Below are 24,578 nucleotides of genomic sequence, written 5' to 3' on the forward strand. Positions count from 1 at the left end.
CATGTTCATATGCAATAAAACCTGGATAAAATCCAGATGTGGGCTGACAAATTTGTGCCAGCATTGACCATCTCCAATAAAAGACAATCTAACCATCACTTCATGACATTTAGTGCCGTTACAATCATTGAATACTCCACTGTCGACATCCTTGGGATTACTGTTGACTAGAAACTCAACTGGTCCTGCTGTATAAACAGTAGCTACAAAAGTAGGAACAAATTACTGCAGACACTGGAATCTGTGCTGAAGACAATGTTGGAGATCACAGCAGGTCAGACAGCCTCCATAGGAAGAGAGCAGTGCTTTGAGTCTAGATGACTTTTCATCAGAGCTGAAGTAAAGTGTGAAGAGGACAGCTTTTATGCTTCAATTTGGAAGAATTGGGGTAGTGGGTGTAGGGTGCTGATGGAGCAAGGATGTTAACAGTTCAGCTTAAGTGATTGGAATGTCAGAATGGCAGAACAATGATGTGTCCCTGCCAGACTTGAAAGGATACAAGTAGTTCTCTTATAACGCCATAGTTCGGTTTCCGTGTGATCTTGCTTTTTAAGAAAATCATGCGATGTGAGCATCATTTAAACTAATGAGGCCAGAATAGCTTTATAGCCAATACAGGTAAGGAAAGTTCACTTTCAACAAATATTGGTCTAAATTCGGCAATCATGTTATAGCCAATTTGTGTTGTCGAGACACATACTAAAGAACTGTGCTATAGGAGAACCCCGTTAGTAAGTGGGATGAGGGGACGGGAGGACATGATAAGCTAAAAGATAGGGAAGAGATATTCACAATTTAAAGGTGTTCAACTCCATATTGAGTCCAGAAGGCTGTAAAGTGCCTAGTCTGAAGATGAGATGTTGTTCCTCCAGTTAGCACTGTGATTCACTGGAACACTGCAGCATGTGGAGGACAGGCATGTGGTTATGTGAGCAGGACACCGTGTTAAAATGACTGGCTGCATGAAGGTCGGGGTGGTTCTTGTGCACAGATCGGAGGTGTCCTGCAAAGTGGCCACCCAGTTTGCATTGGGCTTCTACAATGTAGAGTAGGCCACATTGTGCACAGCAAATACAATACACAAGATTGGAGGAGGTGTAGATGAAATGCTACTTCACCTGAAAAGACTGCTTAGGCCCTGGGATAGTGAGCAGGGAGGAGGTGAAGGCCCACGTGTTACATCTGTGGTTACATGGGACGGTGCTATGCAGAGGGGGTATGGTGTTGGTGGTTGTGGAATCAACGAGCATGTCCTGGAGGAAACGATCCCTGAGAAATGAAGGCAGGGAGTGAGGGGAAAGATGTGTTTGGTGGTAGCGTTCTGATGGAGCTTTGAAATGTCGGAGAATGATCTTTGAACACGGAGGCTGTTGGGATGAAAAGTGATGGCAAGAAGAGCCCAATCACATTGTTGTGAGTAATGGCAAGGGCAAGTGTGGAAGCTCAGGTGATAGGTTGGATGCATTTAAGGGCCCTGATAACTGGGACCCATGTAGGTGCCCTCCTTTGACTTGGCTGAAGTGAGATGAATTAAAGGAGAATTGTTCAGTGAGAGAACACGTTCAGCCAGGTGGAGGAGAGTGGTGGTGGTGGGTGGGGATTGTTCAGGCCTCTGGTTGAGGAAGAAGCTGAGAGCTCTCAGACCATCCTGGTGGGGAATGGAGATACAGAGGGATTGGGCATCCATGGTGAACAGGAGGCAGTTAAGGCCAGGGAACTGGAAATTGTCAATATAAGGGAGGGCATCAGGAACATTGCAGATGTAGGTAGGCAGGGTCTGTACGAGTTGAGAGAAGGTGGAGCCATGGTAGGAGGAAATGAGCTCAGTGGGGCAGGAGCGATGGGCCTACTGGGGCAGTCTGGTTTGTGGATTTTGGGAAGGAGGTAGAAATGGGCTGTCCAGAGTTAGGCGACTATTAGGTTGAAGGCAGTGGGAGAGGGATCTCCAGAGGTAATGAGCCTTTGCAAGATAAGGAACCGTGCACCAGACTACAGCAGCACTACCTTTTGTTTGATAACAGAGTTAGGGTTGGACCTAAGACAGCGAAGTGCAGCAATTTCAGAAGGGGACAGGTTAGAGTGGGTGAGAGGAGCAGAGAAATTGAGATGACCAATGTCACGTTGGCAGTTCAGAGGCTAGGAATACTTCAGTGTGTAACTCACCACCTGACTCCCCAAAGCCTAAAAGGGACAAGTAAGGAGTGTGATGGGATACTCTGCACTTGCCTGAATGAGTACAGCTCCAAAAACGCTCTAAGATTGACAACGTCCAGAACAAAACAGTCTGCTTGATTGGCACCATAATAACCACAAGCATCCACTCCCTCCACTACCAGCACTCAGTTGGAGCAGTGTGTAATATTTAGACGATGCAAGGCAGAGAAATTTGCCAAAGATCGTTAGCACTTTCCAAACCCATGTCGACTTCCATTTTGAAGGAAAGTGGCAGCAGATACATAAGCGCAACACCATCTGCAAGTTCCCCTCCAATCCACTCCTCATCCTGACTTGGAAATATATTACCGTTTCTTTGCTGTTGCTGAATCAAAATCCTGAGACTCTCTCCCTAACAGTATTGTGGATCTGCTGAGCATGGACAGCAGAGATTTAAGAAAACAGCTCTCCACCAGGTTTTCAAGGCCACCCAGGGGTTGGCAATTAATGCTAGCCTGCCAGCAATGCCCACATCCCACACAATAAAGGACATTCGTGATTTGAAGGTGCCGGTGTTGCACTAGGGTGTACAAAGTTAAAAATCATTCAACACCAGGTCATATAGTCCAACAGGTGAAGGAGCAGTGATCCAAATAAACCTGTTGGACTATAACTTGGTGTTGAGATTTTTTAAGAAAATTCATGTTTTTGTCATGTTAACATAATTAGGTCATTTAGTTATACAGCACAGACACAGACTCTGTCCAACAGATCCATGCTGACCAGATATCCTAAATAAATCTAGTCCCTTTCTATTTATATACTCATCCAGATGTTTTAAATGTTGCAATTGTACCAGCCTGCACCACTTTCTCTGGTAGCTCGTTCTGTGTACACACCACCCTCTGCGTGGAAAATGTTGGATCCCTTTTTAAATCTTTCCCCTGTTACCTTAAACCTATGTCCTCGAGTTTTAGATTTCCCCCATCCTGGGAAAAGACCTTGTCTATTTACCCTATCCATACCCCTCATGATTTTATAAACCTTTATAAGGTCACTCCTCATCCTCTGCTCCAAGGAAAATAGCTCCAGTATATTCAGCCTCTCCCCATATTTCAAACCCTCCAACTCTGGCAAAATCCTTGTTAATCTTGTCGAAATAGTTACAAGTTTAATAACAGTCTTCCTTTGGCAGGGAGACCAGAATTGCATGCAGTATTCCAATAGTGGCTTAACTGATTTCCTGTATAGTCACAACATGACCTCCCAATTCCTATCCTCAGCAATCTAGGTTTGTTCAATATGTCATTTCAGTTGCATGACACAGTGATCTTTTGCTATACATTCTGTGGTCTTACTCCACAGCTACCTGATGAAGGAGCAGCGCTCGGAACGCTAGTCCTTCCAAGTAAACTTGTGGAACTATATAACTTGGTGTTGTGTGATTTTTAGCTTTGTCTACCCCAGTCCAACACCGGTTCATCCACATCATGGCCAAATAACTCAGTAAGAGGGCCTAGCAATCACTTCCCTAGCTTCACAGAGTTTTAGGGTACACCTGATCGGATCCCAGGGATTTATGCATTTTAAGCCGTTCAGCACCACGTCTTATGTAATATGGACATTTTTCAAGTTGTCACTATTTATTTCCCCACATTCTCTGTTCTCCCTATCCTTCTGCACAGTAAACACTGATGCAAAATACTCATTTAGTGTCTTCCCCCATCTCCTTGTATTACATATATGGGCCATTTGATTCTGCAGGTTCATACCTGTGTTTATACTACACACACAACCCCTCCCACTCCCCTTTATCCACCTCATTGCTGAATCCTTCTAATTTTTTTCTCCCTCAAGTTTTTAGCAATTCTTGAATGCATGTATGCTGCTCACTTCAATGAGTGGTTGCCAGTTCAATGTTGTAAGCAATCTGGGAAATTTCTTCCCAGTTCTCTTTTTCGTTTATTGGTACTAAGCTTATGCTAATGGCACCTAATTCTGGGCATCTCGACATAGAAATGTCTGTTACTTTTAAAACTTTTCATTGTCTTCAAGATCTTTTAACAGACCATCCTTCAGTATTTTCTTTTGTAAAAGATAGAGCACCAGCTTGTTCGGTTTTTCCTGATGGCTATAATTTACAGTTTTGATATTCCTGTGAATCTCTTTGCATTCTTTTCAGTACTTCTATTTCTTTTTTATGATATTGAGACTCAAACTGTTTGCAATAATCTTACACCATTAATATAACTTCTCTGCTTTTCATTTCTATCCCTCCATCACCTTGATGTAATATTTTGAGATTCATTTCAAATGGCAAGTGGCTATTTATCCTGGATAATTTTAGTGGGGTAGTCATGAACATTGAATGAACAATGTTGACTAAGAAGCAAAGTCAACAATAATGGGAAGGATATTGTTAAACCTGGGTGCAGGAAAAATTAACAAGGATGTTGCTGAGACTGAAGGGTTTGTGTTATTAGGAGAGACTGATTAGGCTGGGGCTTTTCTCCTTGGAGTGTTGGACACTGAGGGGTGACCTTTATGGAGGTTTTTAAAATCATGAGGTGCATGGATAGGGTGCTTAGGCAAGGTTGTTTTCCTGGGCTGGGGTGTCCAAAACTAGAGGGCATAGGTTTAAGGTGACAGCGAAAAGATTTAAAAAGACCTGAGGGATAACTGTCTCATGCAGTGGATGGTGTGTCTATGCTACAAACTGCCAGAGGAAGTGGTGGAGGCAGGTACAATTACAACTTTAAAAGGCATCTGGGTGGGTGTATGAGTAGAAAGGGATATGGGCTTGGTGCTGGCAAATGGGACTAGGTCAGATTGGGATGTTTCATTGGCACAGATGAGTTGGACTGAAGAGTATGTTTGTGTTGTATGACTAATGGGTAATATCTTCAGTTTTGTGCCGTGAATGAACTCTGCCATCACCTTTTTTCATGACTGACATTGGCATAGGGTTAAAGTGAGGACTGCAGATGCTGGAGATCAGAGCTGAAAATGTGTTGCTGGAAAAGCGCAGCAGGTCAGGCAGCATCCATGGAACAGGACAATTGACGTTTTGGGCATGAGCCCTTCTTCAGGAATGGCATAGGGTTACATGGCATCATCCAAGATTTGTTAATTGCATTGTTTATTTGGTCATCATGAGAGGGCATGTTCTCCACACCACCTCATGTAGTGCAGATTGCGATACTGACCACACTCTTGCCAGCAGCAATGCTTGGGTATACCTTCCTGAAGAAGGGCCTGTGCCCGAAACGTCGAATCTCCTGTTCCCTGGATGCTGCCTGACCTGCTGTGCTGTTCCAGCAATAAAGTTTCAACTTTGATCTCCAGCATCTGCAGACCTCACTTTCTCCTTGGGTATACCTTCAAAGTTTTACAGTTCCAAAAATGTTGGCTTGGTGCACATGAGCATCACTGAACAAGTAACAATGCCAGAAATTGGCATTTTGCGCTGTTGCTAGAATGATTACTTCCCATCAGAGATATATCAAGAAGAGCTGAGGCTGGATTTGAAGTTGTTAAATGTAGTCATCCATGGTAAATGCAAAATAACAGATTGGTTGGAGACCTACTCAGTTAAGATGACACCTGTCATTGATGTAGAAAAAAACCCATATGATGTACTTCATAAATTCAACAGCAAAAAACTGGAAGATACTTTCCAGGTAAAGGATATGGAGAAATTGCCAAAATAAACTGGATCAACTTGTGTTGAGAAATCCAGCTTTCTTCGATAATGCAAAGTTACAATCTGCATAAAAAGGAATTGAAGATGTTTGGTCCTATCATAATTAAAGTTGCCACTCTAAAGTCTGTAGATGATGAAATGCTTTCAGACAGAAGTAAACAGCTATTTCTGTGAATTGTACTTCTGATGCGATGAATGTACTGAAGACCATGCTTGACGTTATTGCACTATGTCCTATCACGAATGAGTTAGCTCAACTAAACTGAAAGAGGCCATACAGTTCTTAACAAGCAGGCAAGTGTCAACGATGGAATCCCTGACAAACTGTTCAAGTTGAGGTGTTCCATCAGTTGCCACACTTTTATGTCCTTGGCCACCTTTGCTTGCTCTATCATTCCATAGGAGATGCATAATGCAAAATCATCTTGCTATACAAAGAGAAAGATTGCAGAATTCCACAATAAAATATGGTGTCGCTCTCCTTAGTACCATGGAGAAGGTATTTTTTCCTAAGGTTGTATGACACAAATTATGAGCATAAATCTTCTTTATATACCAGCTTTAAAAGAAATTTAAGGAACAGGGCATAGCACTGGCACTCTCCTCAAGGAAGGAGTATACAAGATGGGGAAAATAAGCTCACCGAAGCTCCTCAGTATCATCTACTTCCGTGACAATTTGCATTGTACAAGGGAAGACAGTCATGTATTCAAAAACTTCTGCTGAGTGAGAAGTTGGTAGAGTCAGGCGATCAATTGGATCCCAGAGATCCACTTCAAGGATGCTTGCAAGAGTGAAATTAAGTGCCTTTGACATTGATAATCATATTTGGGAGTCAGTAGATGAAGACAGGAAAATAGCAATACCTGATGCGCACTAGTGCGCACCATGACGACTCGTGGCTACAGTAGTTTGACAACAGGCTGACACTGAAAATAACTGACACTTGCTGGAACTGCTCATTACCAGGATTGTCCTCTTTAGTCAGCAGCAAAGGTGCACCATATGCCTGGTGTTGCTTCTGCCATGTGCTCCTAACTCTCCATTGACCAGTATTCTGTTTCCTATCACTCTGCCAGTTTTGTGTCCATTTGCTGCTGTCCTTATTATTTCAGAACTTCCAACATTGCTCAGACTTGTGTGGCACTTTTGCAACAGCATGTATATGACATTAAAATGATTACTTTCTTCAATTCTCTGTTTCCTCATTAAAGTCTACATGTAGTCAGTTAAACAGCATTTTCCCTGAACAGATCGGTACAGGGTTTCCTTAATTAAACTGCATTTTCTCATGTAACTAATATATTTATCATAAAATATCATTTCTAGCAGGTTACCCACCAGCTTGATAAAATTGACTGGCTTGTAGTTGCATGGCTTGCTGTCACACCTTTTTGTTTTGAACAAAAGTGTAATGTTTGTGATTCTACCATATTTTGGCACCTATTTCTGAGCCAGTGTAAGACTGGAACATCGTAGCCAGGTCCTCTGCTGAAACTTGAAAGAAATTATTTTGAAATTGGTGGTTTTGCTCTATTTTCATTGACATTAATTTTTTTATGTAATAGTATATTTACTACAGCTTCACGTATTTCCAGAAATATAGCTGTTATTGGCCTCTTGCTTTGTTTGATTGTTCAAAAAAAAATGGTATTCTGTCCTTCCTCTTATCTCCACTTTAGATTCTTGTAATTCCTCACAGGAATTAGAATGTGATGAGGCGATCTCAAACTTAGGGCACAGTATATCTCACAGTGATTAATTAGGAAAATACTAATTAGAGTTTTCACTTCTTTAGATGGTGTACCACTTGCGAGTTTGGATTTCAACACCATTACTTTAATTGAATAATTTGAATGGCCTTTGAAACGGAGTGTTAGGCTCATGTTTCACTGCAAGTCACCGACGTTGAGATGATTATTTTGAAAATAAAACACAAAATTAACCATTTTGTCATGATTCTAAAATCACCTAAAGAATACAAATGCAAAATTAAAATTTGTACAACAATTTGCATTTATATATGTTTCAGGCATTTCACACTGGTATTATCAAGCAAATTTGACCATAAGCCATATAAGGAAATAATTGGACAGACATGCAAACAATAGGTCAAAGAGATTTTAAGGAATCTCTTAATGGAGGAAGGGAAGAAATTGCAAAGCTTGGAGTGACTGAAGGCATGACTGTAACTGGTTGGAATGAATTAAAATCAGGATGTTCAAGAAGCCAGCACTGGAGGAGACCAGAGATGCACCAATGACATAGGTAGGAGGAGGGCTGAGGATGTTAGGCAGGCTTTCAGGGAGCTAAGTTGGAAGCTCAGAGTTAGAGCGAACAGAGTTGTTGTCTCTGGTGCCACATGATAGAGAGTCGAGGAATAGGGAGAGACAACAGTTAAATGCGTGGCTACAGGGATGGTGCAGGAGGGAGGGATTCCAGTATTTGGATAACTGGGGATCTTGGGAAGGTGGGACCTCTATAAACAGGATGGTCTGCACCTGAACCTGAGGGGCACCAGTATCCTTGGGAGGTTTGCTAGTGCTCTTGGGGGGGGGGGTGGTTTAAACTAACTGCAGGGGCATGGGAACCCAGACTGTAGCTTTAGGGTGCAGGACCTGGAGTGTAGGGAGGTTAGGAACATGGCATCAATTTCAAAGGAGGGTGTCTGTAAACAGGAAAGTGGCTTGAAGTGTGTATACTTCAATGCAAGAAGTATACGAAATAAGTAGGTGAACTTGCAGCGTGGGTTGGTACCTGGGACTTCGATGTTGTGGCTATTACGGAGACATGGGTAGAACAGGGACAGGATTGGCTGTTGCAGGTCCCAGGGTTTAAATGTTTTAGTAGGGTCAGAGGTGGGGGTAAAAGAGGGGGAGGTGTGGCATTGCTTGTCAAAGATAGTATTACGGTTGTGGAAAGGACGATGGATGAAGACTCGCAATCTGAGGTAGTTTGGGCTGAGGTTAGGAATAGGAAAGGTGAGCTCACCCTGTTAGGAGTCTTTTACAGGCCTCCTAATAGTCCTAGAATCGTAGAAGAAAGGATTGCGAGGATGATTCAGGAGAAGAGTGAAAGTAATAGTGTGGTTGTTATGGGGGACTTTAACTTTGCAGATATTGACTGGGAAAGCTATAGCTCAAGTTCGTTAGATGGGTCAGTGTTTGTCCAATGTGTGCAGGAGGGTTTCCTGACATAATATGAAGATAGGCCAACAAGAGGTGAGGCCATACTGGATTTGGTTCTGGGTAACGAACCAGGCCAGGTGTTAGAATTGGAGGTAGGTGAGCACTTTGGGGACAGTGACCACAATTCGTGACTTTTACTCTAGTGATGGAGAGGGATAAGTGTGCACCACAGGGCAAGAGTTATAGCTGGGGGCAGGGAAATTATGATGCGGTGAGGCATGACTTAGGATGTGTGGCTTGGAAAAGTAAGCTTCAAGGCAAGGGCGTAATTGATATGTGGAGTTTGTTCAAGGAGCAACTATTGAGTGTCCTTGATAAGTATGTACCCGTCAGGCAGGGAGGGAAGGGTCGTGTGAGGGAGCCGTGGTTTAATAAGGAATTGGAATCCCTTGTTAAATGGAAGAGGGCGGCCTATGTAAAGATGAGGCGTGAAGGTTCAATTGGGGCGATTGAGAGTTATAAGGTAGCCAGGAAGGACCTGAAGAGAGAGCTAAGAGCAGCAAGGAGGGGACATGAAAGGTCCTTAGTTGGTAGGATTAGGGAAAACCCTAAGGCTTTCTATAGGTATGTCAGGAATAAAAGAATGACTCTGGTAGGAATAGGTCCAGTCAAGGATAGTAGTGGGAAGTTGCGTGTGGAGGCTGAAGAGATTGGGGAGACACTGAATGAATACTTTTCGTCAGTATTCACTCAGGAACAGGACATTGTTGTCGATGTGAATACTGAGTCACAATTAAGTAGAATGGATGGCTTTGAGGTATGTAGAGAAGAGGTGTTGGAAATTCTGGAAAGGGTGAAAATAGATAAGTCCCCTGGGCCTGATGGCATTTATCCTAGGATTCTCTGGGAAGCAAGGGAGGAGATTGCAGAGCCATTGGCCTTGATTTTTATGTCCTCGTTGTCTACAGGAGTAGTGTCAGAAGACTGGAGGCTAGCAAATGTGGTTCCCTTGTTCAAGAAGGGGAGTAGGGATAACCCTAGTAACTATAGGCCGGTGAGTCTCACTTCTGTTGTGGGCAAAGTCTTAGAGAGAATTGTAAGGGATAGGATTTATGAACATCTGGATAGGAATAATGTGATCAAGGATAGTCAGCATGGTTTTGGAAAGGGCAGGTCGTGCCTCACAAACCTTATTGAATTCTTTGAGAAGGTGACTAAGGAGGTGGACGAGGGGAAAGCGGTAGATGTGGTGTATATGGATTTTAGTAAGGCGTTTGATAAGGTTCCCCATGGTAGACTACTGCAAAAAATACAGAGGTTTGACATTAAGCGTGAGTTGGAGTTTTGGATTAGGAGTTGGCTGGCTGGAAGAAGACAGAGGGTAGTAGTTGATGGCAAAGGTTCATCTTGGAGTGCCGTCACTAGCGGTGTTCCGCAAGGATCTGTTTTGGGACCATTGCTGTTTGTCATTTTTATAAATGACCTGGAGGAGGGGTTAGAAGGTTGGGTGAGCAAGTTTGCGGATGATACGAAAGTTGGAGGAGTTGTTGACAGTGAGGAAGGATGTGGCAGGTTACAGAGGGATATAGATAAGCTGCAGAGCTGGGCAGAAAGGTGGCAAATGGAGTTCAATGTAGCTAAGTGTGAGGTGATTCACTTTGGTAAGAGTAACAAAAAGATGGGGTACTGGGCTAATGGTCGGATACTTGGTAGTGTGGATGAGCAGAAGGATCTTGGTGTCCGTGTACACAGATCTTTGAAAGTTGCCACCCAGGTAAATAGTGCGGTGAAGAAGGCATATGGCGTACTGGCTTTTATTGGTAGAGGAATTGAGTTCCGGAGTACTGAGGTCATGTTGCAGTTGTATAAGACTCTGGTGCGGCCACATCTGGAGTATTGTGTGCAGTTTTGGTCGCCGTACTATAGGAAGGATGTGGAGGCACTGGAACGGGTGCAGAGGAGGTTTGCCAGGATGTTGCCTGGTATGGTAGGAAGATCGTATGAGGAAAGGCTGAGGCACTTGGGGTTGTTTTAATTGGAGAAAAGAAGTTTTAGGGGTGACTTGATAGAGGTGTACAAGATGATTAGGGGTTTAGATAGGGTTGACAGTGAGAATCTTTTTCCATGTATGGAGTCAGTTATTACAAGGGGGGGCATAGCTTTAAATTAAGGGGGGGTAGGAATAGGACAGATGTTAGGGGCAGGTTCTTTACTCAGCGAGTCGTGAGTTCATGGAATGCCCTGCCAGTAGCAGTGGTGGACTCTCCATCATTATGGGCATTTAAGCGGGCATTGGATAGGCATATGGAGGATAGTGGTCTAGTGTAGGTTAGGTGGTCTTGGATAGGCGCAACATTGAGGGCATAAGGGCCTGTACTGTGCTGTATTCTTCTATGTTCTATGATTGTAAGGCTGGAAGAAGTTACCATAATAAGGAATGAATTGGGAACAAAGATGAGAATTTTAAAATTATTGGCTTTTCCCAAGCTATGACCAGTGTAAACCACCCCTGACATTGAGAGGTACTTAAATTGTTGAAACCTCCAACATGGATATCCCAGGTATCAGTATTGATTGGAATCTTAATTGGATTGACCATACACATACTAAGGATACAAGAATGGTTCAGACATGGCAGATTTAATGCAGGTAACTTGTTTCCTAACTCTTACAAATATTTCCACTAGCTACAGGACACAAATCAGGAATATCAGTTACTTGGATGGTTGTATTTTCTAACATCTTAGAAGCTCAACACCATCGAGGACAAAGTAGCCTACTTGATTGGAAACCCATCTACTACTTAACATTCGTTTCCTCAACCTGCAACTTCTGTACCACACATTCCATTTACAAATTGTATTACAGGTATTTGCCAAGGCTTCTTTTGTAAGGTGTTAAACCTGTTACCCAATAGAGTCAGCAACTGTATTGGAATAGCACCAGCTGCAATTTCCCTCGCAGTCCTAATTGGAAATATATCACCATTCACATATTGTCACTGGGTCAAAATCCTGGAACTCTTTCCTTTAACAGCACTGCAGTTGTACCTATACCACATGGTGTGCAGCTGTTTGAGAAGATGGCTTATAAACGTTTTTTTTTCTTTTTTTCACAGTCAAAAGGAGAGACCTTGCACACACACACACACACTGGTCCAGCTCCCTCAAGAGCCAGCTCCTGTTTTTTTTTTCTTCCCTTTTTACCCCCACACTACCACCTAACTGCAATAGTGCTTATCATAAACATCTTTGGGGTAATTGAGGATGGACAATAACAGCCTATTCAATGAATCAATAAATAAAGCAATTGGGCACTGTTAGAGGTTCAAATCAAGGTGATGGCAATTAGGTTTTATCATATTGTTAAAGTTAATTGACATAGAACTTTTGTTAGGATAATCTACTACCAGTCAGTCAGAGTCCAAGACTTAAAATTACTGTCATCATTGTGCACTCTGTGCAAAATATGACATAAATTGACATTGAGTTAAGCAAATATTCTTGGTATTGATGTTGAAAGATCTTGCATGAAAATGTGTTGAGAACAAACATCTTTATTCCATTCGTGTCATATATCATATTTGCTAATGCCAACTAATGTTGATGGGATAATATTGATGTTTGCTTTGTTATTTGCAGCATTTGGTAGTGTCTTTTTGTTCTATTGTGTACTTTTGGCTACAGGGACTTCAGGACTGATAAAAGATTGTCGATCTTTAACAGTAACTTTACTTTTCTGTCCCCAGATGTTGTTTGATTTGCTGAATAATGCCAGCATTTTCTGTCCTTGCTTGGAAAACCACTTTGCTGGATATCTTCTCTTAGACTGGGAGAGTTCATGATTGTTACTTCATAGCAGAGATACAGCTTTGAACAATTATTTGTTTTTAGAAGATCGCACATTGCATTTGACAATTTAGATAAACTTAAGGCTAATTCAAAAGGCATTTATAGAGTTAGATTTTGGATCATCCCTGAACTTTCCTGGTTGTAGTGAATTTTAATTGTTTTGGTTTCACCAGACATTCTGTGTCATAAGGAAAAAATGCAAGTTGTCAGAACTTGTCTTTAATTAACTAGAACTTTTTAAAATGAAATGAACTGGGTGTTTTGCTGAATATAGCTGCAATGTTAACTGCAAATGTAATAAACAGCCCACGGAAGTCAGTTTCTTGAAGACATGGAAACAAATCTATTAGTGACAGTAGTCCAGCTAGATAGTAATAAAGTAGAAGGGGTAATGGGAAAGGTAGGTGAGGGTGAGCAGGGAGAGAGCAGGAACTACTGTGTGGCTTTGCGGGGGAGGAGAGTCATTGAGAAGAGCAGTGGTGGACAAGGAAGAAATAGGATGGCATCAGATGAATTAGATGCAGAGATGAGTAGTTGGGTTTAGAGAGTGGCTAGAATTATATGAACTGGGAAGGCTGGGGAAAGGGGTTTTTGATATTGCAACTGTGAACTGATTCTAATGGCATTCAAAAAGTGTGGAGCTGGAAAAGCACAGCAGGTCATGCAGCATCTGAGGAGCAGCAGAATTGATGTTTCGGGCATAAGCCTTTTCACCAGGCATGATTCTCATGGCAGCTAGGGTATTTTGTTGATTGGGGTGGTGACTGAAGTGACACATTGATGGCCTAATTGGTATCTTGTAGATTTTTTGGTATAAAAATGTATCATAAAATGTGAAATAACTTAAATTCTAGTTTAAAATTTTATATGTAAAGATTCTAATTTTGTTGAGGAAGCACACACAACAACTTTGCCACTAATTTTATCCCTTTTAGATTTAGTGTTTTTCTTCAGTGTAAGTAAGTGGGGAATTCCTATAACATAGGTTACAATATAAATGCAATGACTTTTATTTTCCTTCCATTTGGAAAATAATCTGGACAAAGGCAAACTGTTGTTAAATTATTGCTTGAATTTGCATAAATCTACATGTTGCTGCTTCACAGAGAAGGGAGAATTGATAAATCTGGGGTAATAGTTAAACAGGCACACTGGCAGATACCATTTGTAGGCCATCTTGTGGTGTAGTGGAGGTGGCCCTCCTTCTGGGTCAGGAGGTCTTAATTCCAGTCCTAGCTGCCACAGAGATGTACTGTAACAGGTCTCAAGAGGTTGGCTGAAGTTCTTAAAAGCTATTTTGTAACTGGTCAGACCTTGTCCACTGATTTCGTATGTCAGAACTGAAGGTACGACCAGGTTCACTCCATTGTTACAGCAGTTATAAAGTTACAGTCTCTTTTGTTTATATTACAGTTCTCAGCTGTTCCGGAGCCTTTGAGCTGCCATGACTATCTTCCTGAATTGTCTCACATGTCTTCCTGCACAGAGCAGAAAGGCAGTACTGTGTCCTGGGAACAGCTGGAGGCCATGGAACTCCCATCTTTCCAGCCTGCCTACTTGGTTTTATGTCGTGTTCTCCTCAATGTTATTCATGAATGCTTGAAACTGAGGTTGGAGCAGAGACCTGCAGGAGAGCCATCATTGCTCAGCATTAAACAGGTAGCCTGCCAAAATAATCTGTAACATGGAGTAGAAGTTTAAATTTGTGTCTGTTTTCATCATTCTCTTGGAATTTGTGATGTGATTTCACATGTTTATTTTTTTGTCGTTTAATGTACAAACTTCTGTAGAAAGTTCACTTTCTTTTTAGAGCTATTGATATTTTCTGTACTTTTATAGAAAACATTTTTTGCATGTAAACTAATGCTTCTTGTCACAAGAGTAGAACTGCATACATATGTGTGATTAGTTCAAATAAGTTACAATAAATGAAACTATTGTCTTTAAGCTGTGCTGTAAATATTTTGGATTAATAATCTTAATAGTTTCACTATGAACTGTGTATTTTGTGTCTTGATTTAGTACTTTTTTTTCTATCATAAATCTGGGGAAAATCTATTGGAATGGTGTATCTTGTACTTTGTCATTAGACTTAAACGCTTCCTTTCAAATTGCTTTTTGGGCTGTTTAACACTGGAAGTATGAACTGATAATGATCCAGGAAGGGCAGCAGGGATCTTGGGACCTTGATGAATGATGAAAAGATTGAAAACATTTCTCCAATGTGATTTTAAAGAATGAAAAACAAATAGGAGTGATAGAGATGGTGTATGAATATTGAAGTAGATAAATTAAGAATCAAATCAGTCGCCCTGTTATAGGAAGGATGTTATCAAGCTAGATGGGGTTTGGAAGAGATTCACCAAGATGTTGCTGTGTATGGAAGGTTTGAGTTATAAAGAAAGGCTGGATAGTCTGTGACTTTTTTCACTGGAGCATAGAACGTTGAGAGGTGACTTTATAGAGATTTATAAAATCATGAAAGTGAGGTTTAATGGTAGGTGTTTTTTCCCTCGGGTGAGGGATTTCAAGATTATGGAGCATACTTTTAAGGTGAGAGGAGAGTGATTGATTTTTAAAAAGAGATGTGAGGGGCAAATTTTGGTTCGCGTGAGGAAAGAACTTCCTGATGAAATGGTGGATACGAGCACAGTTATGATGTTTAAAAGACAGTTGGAAATGTACATGAATTGAAAATGTTTGGTGGGATTTGGACTAGGAGCAGGCAGGTGGGACTAGTTTAGTTTGGGATTATGTTCAGCATGGACTGGTTGGACCGAAGAGTGTGTTTCTATACTGTATGACTCTGTAAAAGAGAAATAGAAAGGAAAGAGGATTGGATTAGGAGAGAAATATGCAAAGAGAGAAAGGAAAACAAAATACATTTTAATACATCTTTTAAAGAACAATTTGTTGTCTCCTTTTTGCGCCACAGAGCTCGATCTAAGCCATAGTGATCATTGTGTTATTGAAAGAGAACTGTCGAGATCTAGCTCAAACTTTCTGCATTGAATTGGATGTACAGTTATATCCAAATAAAAGGCAAGCTGTCAAAAAGGATAGAGAAACCTCAAGTAACAGTGTTGCTTGCTTTAGACAGCGTAGTATGAATCGACTAATATCTTCTGGATATCTGCAACTCATGGTATATCTCCTCCAGAATCTTTTGACGGATATGTGCAATAATAACATTAATGCATCGTTTTCCCAAGATTTGGTTTGTGTTTTTATACAAATCTTGTTGATCGAAAGTTGTTTTCAATGTTGTTCAGTTACAGTAAAGAAATTAGATATTTTGAGCAGCTAGTGTGCTGAGGTTATATTGGAAACTAATAGTTTTGTAAATGAAGCTGCTTTTAACAGGCAAGAATACTTTATTCTACCTTATGATCAGTTCTCAGATGGCAATCACAGGGCTTTGACTGTCAGTAATATTCTAGAAAGCAATGTGCTGTTGATATTGAATTCCTAAGACATCCATTATTGGCTCCTCCAGTACTCACCCGATATTAAAAGATGTTTTTAAAAATAAGGTGCTGCAACTCAACAGGTCTGGCAGCATCTATGTAGAGGGAAAGGTTTTCTCTCTCTCCACAGATGCCGTCAGGCCTGCTGAGTTTTTCCAATGCTCTGCTTTTATTTCAGATCTCAAGCATCTGCAACATATTAGTTTTTTTTCCATCAATTTTGTTTCTTCCTGCCCTCTTGTTGAAATATCATTTCATGGATGCCAGTTTTCCTTTGGCTCCTTGCTCAAGTGACAACACTCATAAGGTTTTAATAAGGGAGATTTGATGGCCAAGCTAATCCTGGTGTCACTTGACATTTATACAGCAAGCAGGAGTCTCTTTTTAATGATCAGAGTTTGATGCCCTGATTGATATTACCTACTTTTAGTATGAATTACGGTGCCCTAAAATCAACTTGCCTGAAATCAGCTAATTCAGAATAGCGCAAAAAACCCATTTTCATGTTGCCTCAAATGGAAATTTAAAGCCAGTAATTGCGTATTACATGCTGACTTTGCCAAACGACTCTTATGTATTTGGCCTTATCAGTAAATGTTTCAAAATTCTGCATATAATGGTTATTTGTATTACAGTTAGTCAGAGAGTGCAAGGAAGTACTGAAGGGTGGCCTACTTATGAAACAGTATTATCAGTTCATGCTGCATGGGATCATGGATGAATTCCAGCGACAGCAGAAGGTTAACAGCAATATTGATGAATTTGAGGAAGATCTACATAAAATGTTGATTGTGAGTATATAGGTAATGATCTTGATAAATAATGAATTGAACTCTGGGTTTTTTGCTTGGATTTGGCACTGGAATGTTTTAATAACCTGACCAAAAAAATACTCAAGTGCATTGTTACTGTTGTGATGTCTGAAAATGGGGCCGGTGATGACAGCAACAAAGAAACTGGCTAACTCAGTTTAAATTTATTTTAATGCATTTTGATTAATGATGTAAATTGTAATCTTATTTATAAAGAGTTTGCATGAGTACCATGTCAAACTGTTCCTTCCATCAATTCTTTTCCTTTCTAAAGGTTTCATAAGTTTCTACTTGACTTCAAGCTATACATTGTTAATGTAATTAAGTATCTAGCTTTTATGACTGCGTAGAATTAAATTTATAATAGTGATTTATGTACATTTTGATCTACAATTACTGGTATGGTTTTTGTCAAATGAATTATAAATACCTAAATTATTAGAAATAGCATAACACCACCTTTCTACATCATGACCTTTCTGTGCTTCCATTAAAATCATTACAATTTTGTAGTATAAAATCTAATCTAGTGAAATAGCATTACTTGACTGAACTATGAGCTGCTTAAAATGGAACACATTTAAAAGGAAGATAATTTGCAAGTTACGTAAAAACAAAATTTTTTGCCACCTGTCCTGAACTATCAAGTTTTGAGAACAAAGCCGTTTGGTATTTAATCTAATTTTATTAAATGCTGCGCACACTATTTTAGTGCTCTGAATTCAGTTTGATAATTCTCACTCTCCTCCTGCCCACTTCCTCCACTTCTATGTCTGTCTTTCTCTTCCTCCCTGTGTGTGTGTGTGTGTCTGTGTCTTTGTGTCTCTCTCTCTCTCATACACACGCACATATCTCTGTCTCCCCAACTCCTCCCCTCTGCGTGTCTCTTTTCTTGCTCTCTCGCTCTCACTCTCTCGCTGTGTGTGTGCGCCTTGAAATGGCTACCTTACTGTTTGCACTCTTAAACTTTTATCTGCGCTTAGTCTTTTCAGCAAGATTCATAATGATTAGGAACTGATTAACCACACCAAGCCTTCCCTCACATATCTTGTAGCCTGGGAATAATGAGGTCTGTAACACTTCTACATTTATCCTGGCTCAGTCCAAATAATGGAGGACAGATGGATGGATAAAAATTTAGGTCCTTTGTGATCCGTGTTGTGGTAGTCATTTTGGTTTCTGGAGATGTGTAGGAACACTCCTAGTTTTTCTTCCCTTGTCCTCTCAAGTGCATGGCCAAGAAAGCAAGCAAACAGCAACCTGTTCCAGCCTTGAGCGTAAAAGATACACTGATGTCTTATTTGACCTTATGTTGCGCTTCAGACGTCTAAGCTGCTCCATCATCTGTTCCTACTTCCTCCTCCTCGACTTTGACCAGTTCCTACTCACGCTGCCCTCCATGGTGTGGTTAACACTAGGCTTGATAATTGAAATGTTTTCCTTGCTAGCTTCTGCTAACTTGAATTCATATTAACGTTATAACAAGTACTTAAACCATACTTTGTGGCTGTACTGATTCCTGATTTGGCAGTAATTTTGATTTATTTTCAAATCCCCCCATTATCCCAAGTGTCCATTCATCCCTCCAACTCTCCAAGATGTCTATGCTCCTCTGACTCTGACTTTCTGCACCTCATTGATTTTAATCACTATGCAATTGACAACTACACCTTCAGCTGTTTGGACTCTGGAATTCCGTCCCTAGATGACTACTTCTCTATCCCTCAGCTTTTTAAGATTCCCTTTAAAATCTTCTTTATTGAAGTTTGTGTTCTAATATTTCCTTGTGTTCAGTTATTATAAATGTAAAGTTATTATATAAATGCATGTAACTGTGTGATGACATGACTTGCCTTTAAGCACATCCCCTCCTCCCTTTAATCCCTACTGTGGTGGCATGCATTATGGTGGAGTTGTGTTTTTGAGCAAATGTTCTTCTCCATGATACAGCAGTTCTGTTCCAAGATTTATCGGGGTTAGTGTGTATTTGTAACTTCTGTCTTCTCCTTTAATAACTTACTATAACATGGGTCTTTCAGCTGTTTATTTCACAGTGTCTACATTAGCTGTGTATACATAGCTTGAAGCTAGTAATTATATTGGTGTATAGTTCTATTGCAGCAAAAGTGTTCCTACATGGAGTACCACCTGGAGCAGATGGAAGGATGAGTGCACTGGTCCAAAGTGCTAAAATACGCATTGCAAAGTTCGGATAGTCTGCTTTTTTGTTTCAGAACTTTTTTTTCCAATGCTGTGTAATATTTCCTTGGTCATTACAGGTTTATTTTGATTATATGCGGAGTTGGATACAGATGCTGCAGCATTTACCCCAAGCTTCTCACAGTCTGAAGAACCTTCTTGAAATAGAATGGAACTTTACCAAAGAAATAACCCCCTGCATAAGAGGAGGAGAGGCCCAAGCAGGCAAACTCTTCTGGTAGGACCTTTGTTATTATAATTACTGTAAAAACAGTTCTTTTTACAAGTTATCTAGTTGACAGCTGAATAGACGGCAGAGCAAAATTCTTATATTTTAAGGTTTTTAATCCAGACTAAAAGCGCTATTGACTAAACATTATTATTTTAGGGGACTTAGACTTAAGTGACAATAGAATTTTCCACTCTTTCTTTTACTTTTTACTTTTATTTTTAACAGAACCAAAAATTCCACTTCATAAGTACATTTTGCACTGTCCATAAAGCAGTAATGCCCCTTCAATTTTCCAACACCCACTCCAAAAAAATTTTTTTCACTCTCCTGAGGGTTTAATTCCATTCTTTTTCTTTCCTAGCCTAGTAACGTTTAACCCTCGAGCTGCCTTCAGTGGTAAGGGTTTTTTTTAAACTAGAGGTTTTTTGTCCAGCACAAGTCTTCCATTCTTTTTTCAAATCCTCATGAACTTGAATTGAATATAAGCTTCAAACCACATACTTATGTTACCCAGTTGGAACTGGGATTCCTTGAGGTTCAGTGTTCTAAGAGTTGCATAGAATCCTTATATTGTGGAAAGAGGTCATTCAGTTTTCAAAGTCCACACCGACCCGCTGAAGAGCAACCCACCCATACCCAGCCCCCTGTCCTATCCCTGTAACCCTGCATTTACTATGGCATATCCACTTAGCTTGCACTACAGACAATTTAGACATGCCAATCCACCTAACCTGCACATCTTTAGACTGTGGGAAGAAAGCAGCAACTGGCTGTAACCCATGCATACGTGGAGAGAATGTGCAAATTCCTCACAGACAGTCGCCCAAGAGTGGAAGTGAACCTGGGTCACTGACCCTGAGAGGGAACAGTGCTAACCATTGAACCACTGTGCACCCTGAACGTCCTTGAACTTTGTCCTTATCAAAGGAACCTAACTCCACAAAGTTTATGCTTGCGGGGAGATGTTGAACTGGTCACCCTTGCAATCAGAAACAACTAAGCTGCTCATGTTAAAGCATTTTGAATATCCTTCTCCCTCCCCTTTCCCTATGCCTTAACCCAAGGTAGTTGACTTCAAACATACCTCTACCTCAGAACCTTTAGATGGGAGACTTACTATATTCTCCACTGACCCAATATCTATCACATTTATGTGACTTTTTGGTGCTCATTGAAAGTAAAATTGTAATCCGAAAATGTTGTGGTATTTCACTCATGAGCATTTATAATTGACAAATCAAATGGCATGTTGTTTACAACAATACAGTTTTCTCCACGTGAGGTATTCCATGAATCACTCCCAATATGCAGTTTTGTCCTTATCAAGATTAATTAAAGACTTCAGATAATGCACCCCTAGGCAGCAGTGACCACAAAATGAAATACTTTTAAATCCTGTCTTAAAGATTGGGTCTACGAATAGTAGAGTAAACATAAGTAAGAGCACCTATGTGGATGTGAAAGCTGAGCTTGAAGTGAACTGACATGTTAGGCTAGGAGATAGATCAGTAGAGACGTACCGACAGACTTTTGAGGGGATATTTCAGAATAAGTATATTCCCACCATGAAGAAAAACTCTAAAGGGAGTACCCACTGTCTGTGGTTAACTAAAAAGTTAGGGAAGCATATAACTGTCCAAAGGTGAGTTTCATGTCAGATGATTGGTCAGAATATAAAGTACATAAATAGCAGAAAAGAGAAAAATAGAGTATGAGAGGTGTTAGATTCCAGCCAGAAACCCAATTTAATAGATCATAATTTTGTTTTAGTTTTAGCAAAATGGTGTGTCATTGAAACACGAACACACACTGCTGCAGATTTAGAAGTTTAAACACACAGTAAAAATAAGAAACAATCTAAAACAGAAATTACCGGAGAAACTCGGCAGATCTGAAGAAGGGCCATTCGAGGTGTTAACTACTTTCCACACACTGTACCAGATCTGCTGAGGTTCTCCAGTAATTTTGTTTTTTGTTGTTTCAGCCCATCAGCATCCATAGTTCTTTACTTTCTTTCAGTAAAAGTATGATCCCATTAACCCCAAAGCACTCCTTTCAGAAATTAACAAGAAACAGAATAGATTTGGTGTAGTACCCAAAACACCATTTGTGTAATACTCTTGCCAGTATCTCTGTATCAAACGCTTGGATCATTTTAAGTCACATGTGCTGTTAAATTAACAATTGTGGCAGCTTCCTCCTTGTGCTGCCATTCACTGCACTTTGCTTAAATGACAACTTTTTAGGTCTTTATCTTATCTGGAATCAACACTCAGTTTTTTCACTAAGGACCTCATCTACATTATTCTACTCTTCAGAGCAATGTCATGAACAGCCATTCCAGGGTTTTCACAGGACTAAAAGACACTTCCAGTAGTTAAAGATGAAAATAAATACCTGTGTTATGGGTGTTTTCCTTAAGCTGAAGACAAAAACGCAGATTCTAAAACATCTCTTTAGAGGCGCTGTTGTTTACCATGCTGAGTCACAAACAATGTAAAATAAATAAGTCCATCAGTACTATTGACTTCTGACACACACAACCCACTGGTTACAAACAAAAAACAAGTCAAACTCACCCCAAATATCATTACAATGATACAAATCCAAAGTTTACATCCTAGAGGAAGCCGGTAAGAGCTTCTGGTTTTTGTAAAGAAGATGAGTGAGTTAAGTGAGTACTAACTTTCTGGAGAGTAAGATTTGTGAATTAATGGTAGATAACTGGTAGAGAAATCGAGGGTGGTGGGGAAAAGGTAAGAAAGTTGACATGATGAATTTTGGATTAGCTGTGATCCTATTGAATGGTGGTGCAAATGCGAGGGGCTGAGTGGCCTACCCTGGTTCTATTTCTTGTGGCCTTATATTAACGAAATGGCAGATGAAATGAACAAGTATTATGATGCTTTCCAGTACTAGCTGTAAATAAGAAGGTGGAAAGGAGAGGGGACGGAGTTAAATTACAGTCACCCGGGAAGTGGTACCAAATAAACATACGGAGCTCGAGCTATTAAGTCTCTGGATCCAGGCACACTTCAACTTAGTGTTTTAAAAGAAGTGGTTAATGAGGCAGTAGCTGCATTAGTATTAACTTTCCAAAATTCCAAAGGTTCAAGAAAAGCTCCATCGGACTGGAAAGTAGCAAATATAATTTTGTATTCAAGAAAGGAGGTGGCGTAAAACACAAATCTATATTCTAGTTGTGGGGAAAGTAGTAAAAGCAATCTTAAAAGAGGTTATGTCTGCACACTTTTAAAAAAAAACTCTATGTAATCAGGAAGAATCAGCATGATTTTGCCAAAGAGATATCCTGTAAAATCAATTCATTGTAGGACTACCATGTGCTAGTTGGGTTTCAAGAAGGCCTTTGATAAGGAGACACCAAAGGTTATTGCAGAAAATAAAAGCCATTTTATATAAGGGTAACTTTTTAACATGGATAGAATATTAGCTGGCTGGCAGAAACCTGAACATGCATAAATGGGTCTTTGACAGGATGTGATGATTGGAGTTCCGTAGGGTCTGTGCTGATGCTTCTGCATTTTACAATTTTCATCATTGGCTTAGATGAGGGGATTGAACACCATGGTAGATAATTTCACAAACGACACCAAGAAAAGTAGGAAAGTATGTTGTAGATAAGGTGTAAGGAGGTTGCAGGTGGCTACAGATAGGTTCAGTTGAAAAGTGTGGTACTGGAAAAGCCTGCAGGTCAGGCAGCATCCAAGGAGCAGGAGTGTTGATATTTTGGGCATAAGCCCCTCATTAGGAAGGGGTGGGGCGGTGGGGGGGTTGTTAGCAGTGATGCCGTGTGGTTTGAGGGTCGCAAGGCAGAAGATTAGGTGTTTTTCCTCCACTCGTCAAGTGGATTTGTCAGTGGGGGAGGCCCAGGACTTGCTTGTCCTTGGCAGAGTGGGAGGGGGAGTTGAAGTGGTCGGCCACAGGGTGGTGGGATTGTTAATGTGTGTCCCAGAGATGTTTCCTGAAACGTACTGTGAGTTGCCACCCTGTCTCCCCAGAGATTAATGTGTACAGTAGATGAGTTGTTTGGATATCAGGAAAATATCTGTTGGATATGAAAGGGTCCTTTGGGGCTTTGCACTGAGGTGAAGGGGTCCGCCTTGGGACCCTCCAACCACAGGGCATTAATGTTGATTTCACCAGTTTCCTTATCTCCCTCCCCTGACCTCATCCCAGATCCAACCCTCCAACTCAGCACTGCCTCCTTTAACTGTCCTACCTGTTGTTTACATCGGCAGAAATGAAAAATCAGAGTATTACTGAAATGGAGAATGACCGCAGAATTTTGAGGCACTGTACTTAGTTGTTTTAGTGCACATGACAAAGGTTAGTATGCAGTTACAGCACTTAATCACAAAGGCAAATGTGATGCTAGGCTTTAGTACAAGAGAAATTGAACATTTTAAAAAAAGTTATGCTTCAGTTATACAGGGCAATGACGAAACCACATTTTATAAGGAAAGATGTAACTGCATTGGAGGTGGTTCAGAGAAGGTTCACTAGATTGAAATGTGAAATGAATGGGCTGTGTAATGAGGACAGGTTGGACAGGCTGTGCTTGTTTCCACCGGAGTTTAGAAGAGAGGGATTGAAGTGATATAAGATTCTGAAATGTCTTGGCAAACTGGACGTGGAAAGGATGTTTACTCGTGGTGAATTTAGCACTAGTGGAAGCTCACAAAATGAAGAGTTGTCCTTCGAGGACAGAATTTCCTTTCAAAGGGTCCTGTGATTTGTGGACACTGCCTCCAAAGGCAATGGAGGTTAGATGATTAAATATTTTTAAGGCAGAAATAGATTCTTTGTAGGCAACAAATAAGAGATTATCGAGGTAGATGGGAATGCAAAATTTGAAACACAAACAGATCAGCCATTATCTTATTGAATGGCACTTGAGGGGTCGAAGGGTGTACTTCTGCTCCTATTTTGTATTTTCTATCTCCTGGTTCATATGATGTACTTAAGTAACACTCTAATTTATTTTCTAATAATTAAAGGGCTTTTTGACTCA

General features: G+C 40.6%; 1 protein-coding gene across 5 annotated transcripts in view; it reads left to right on the forward strand.

The window, feature by feature from the left end:
* The window catches only part of map3k4 (mitogen-activated protein kinase kinase kinase 4), a 216,128-nt gene that overhangs the window by 97,607 nt on the left and 93,943 nt on the right, over nucleotides 1–24,578 (forward strand). For all 5 annotated transcript variants that reach the window (XM_043696303.2, XM_043696305.2, XM_087991522.1 and 2 more), the window contains 3 exons: nucleotides 14,250–14,495; nucleotides 16,939–17,094; nucleotides 19,395–19,552. In XM_043696303.2, coding sequence (XP_043552238.2) covers nucleotides 14,250–14,495; nucleotides 16,939–17,094; nucleotides 19,395–19,552 — 560 coding nt within the window. The remainder of the gene's footprint in view (nucleotides 1–14,249; nucleotides 14,496–16,938; nucleotides 17,095–19,394; nucleotides 19,553–24,578) is intronic.

This window comes from Chiloscyllium plagiosum, unplaced genomic scaffold, assembly GCF_037043375.1.
Source record: "Chiloscyllium plagiosum isolate Xiang-an unplaced genomic scaffold, Cpla_swu_hap1 HiC_scaffold_10, whole genome shotgun sequence".
In the NCBI taxonomy this organism is placed as follows: domain Eukaryota; kingdom Metazoa; phylum Chordata; class Chondrichthyes; order Orectolobiformes; family Hemiscylliidae; genus Chiloscyllium; species Chiloscyllium plagiosum.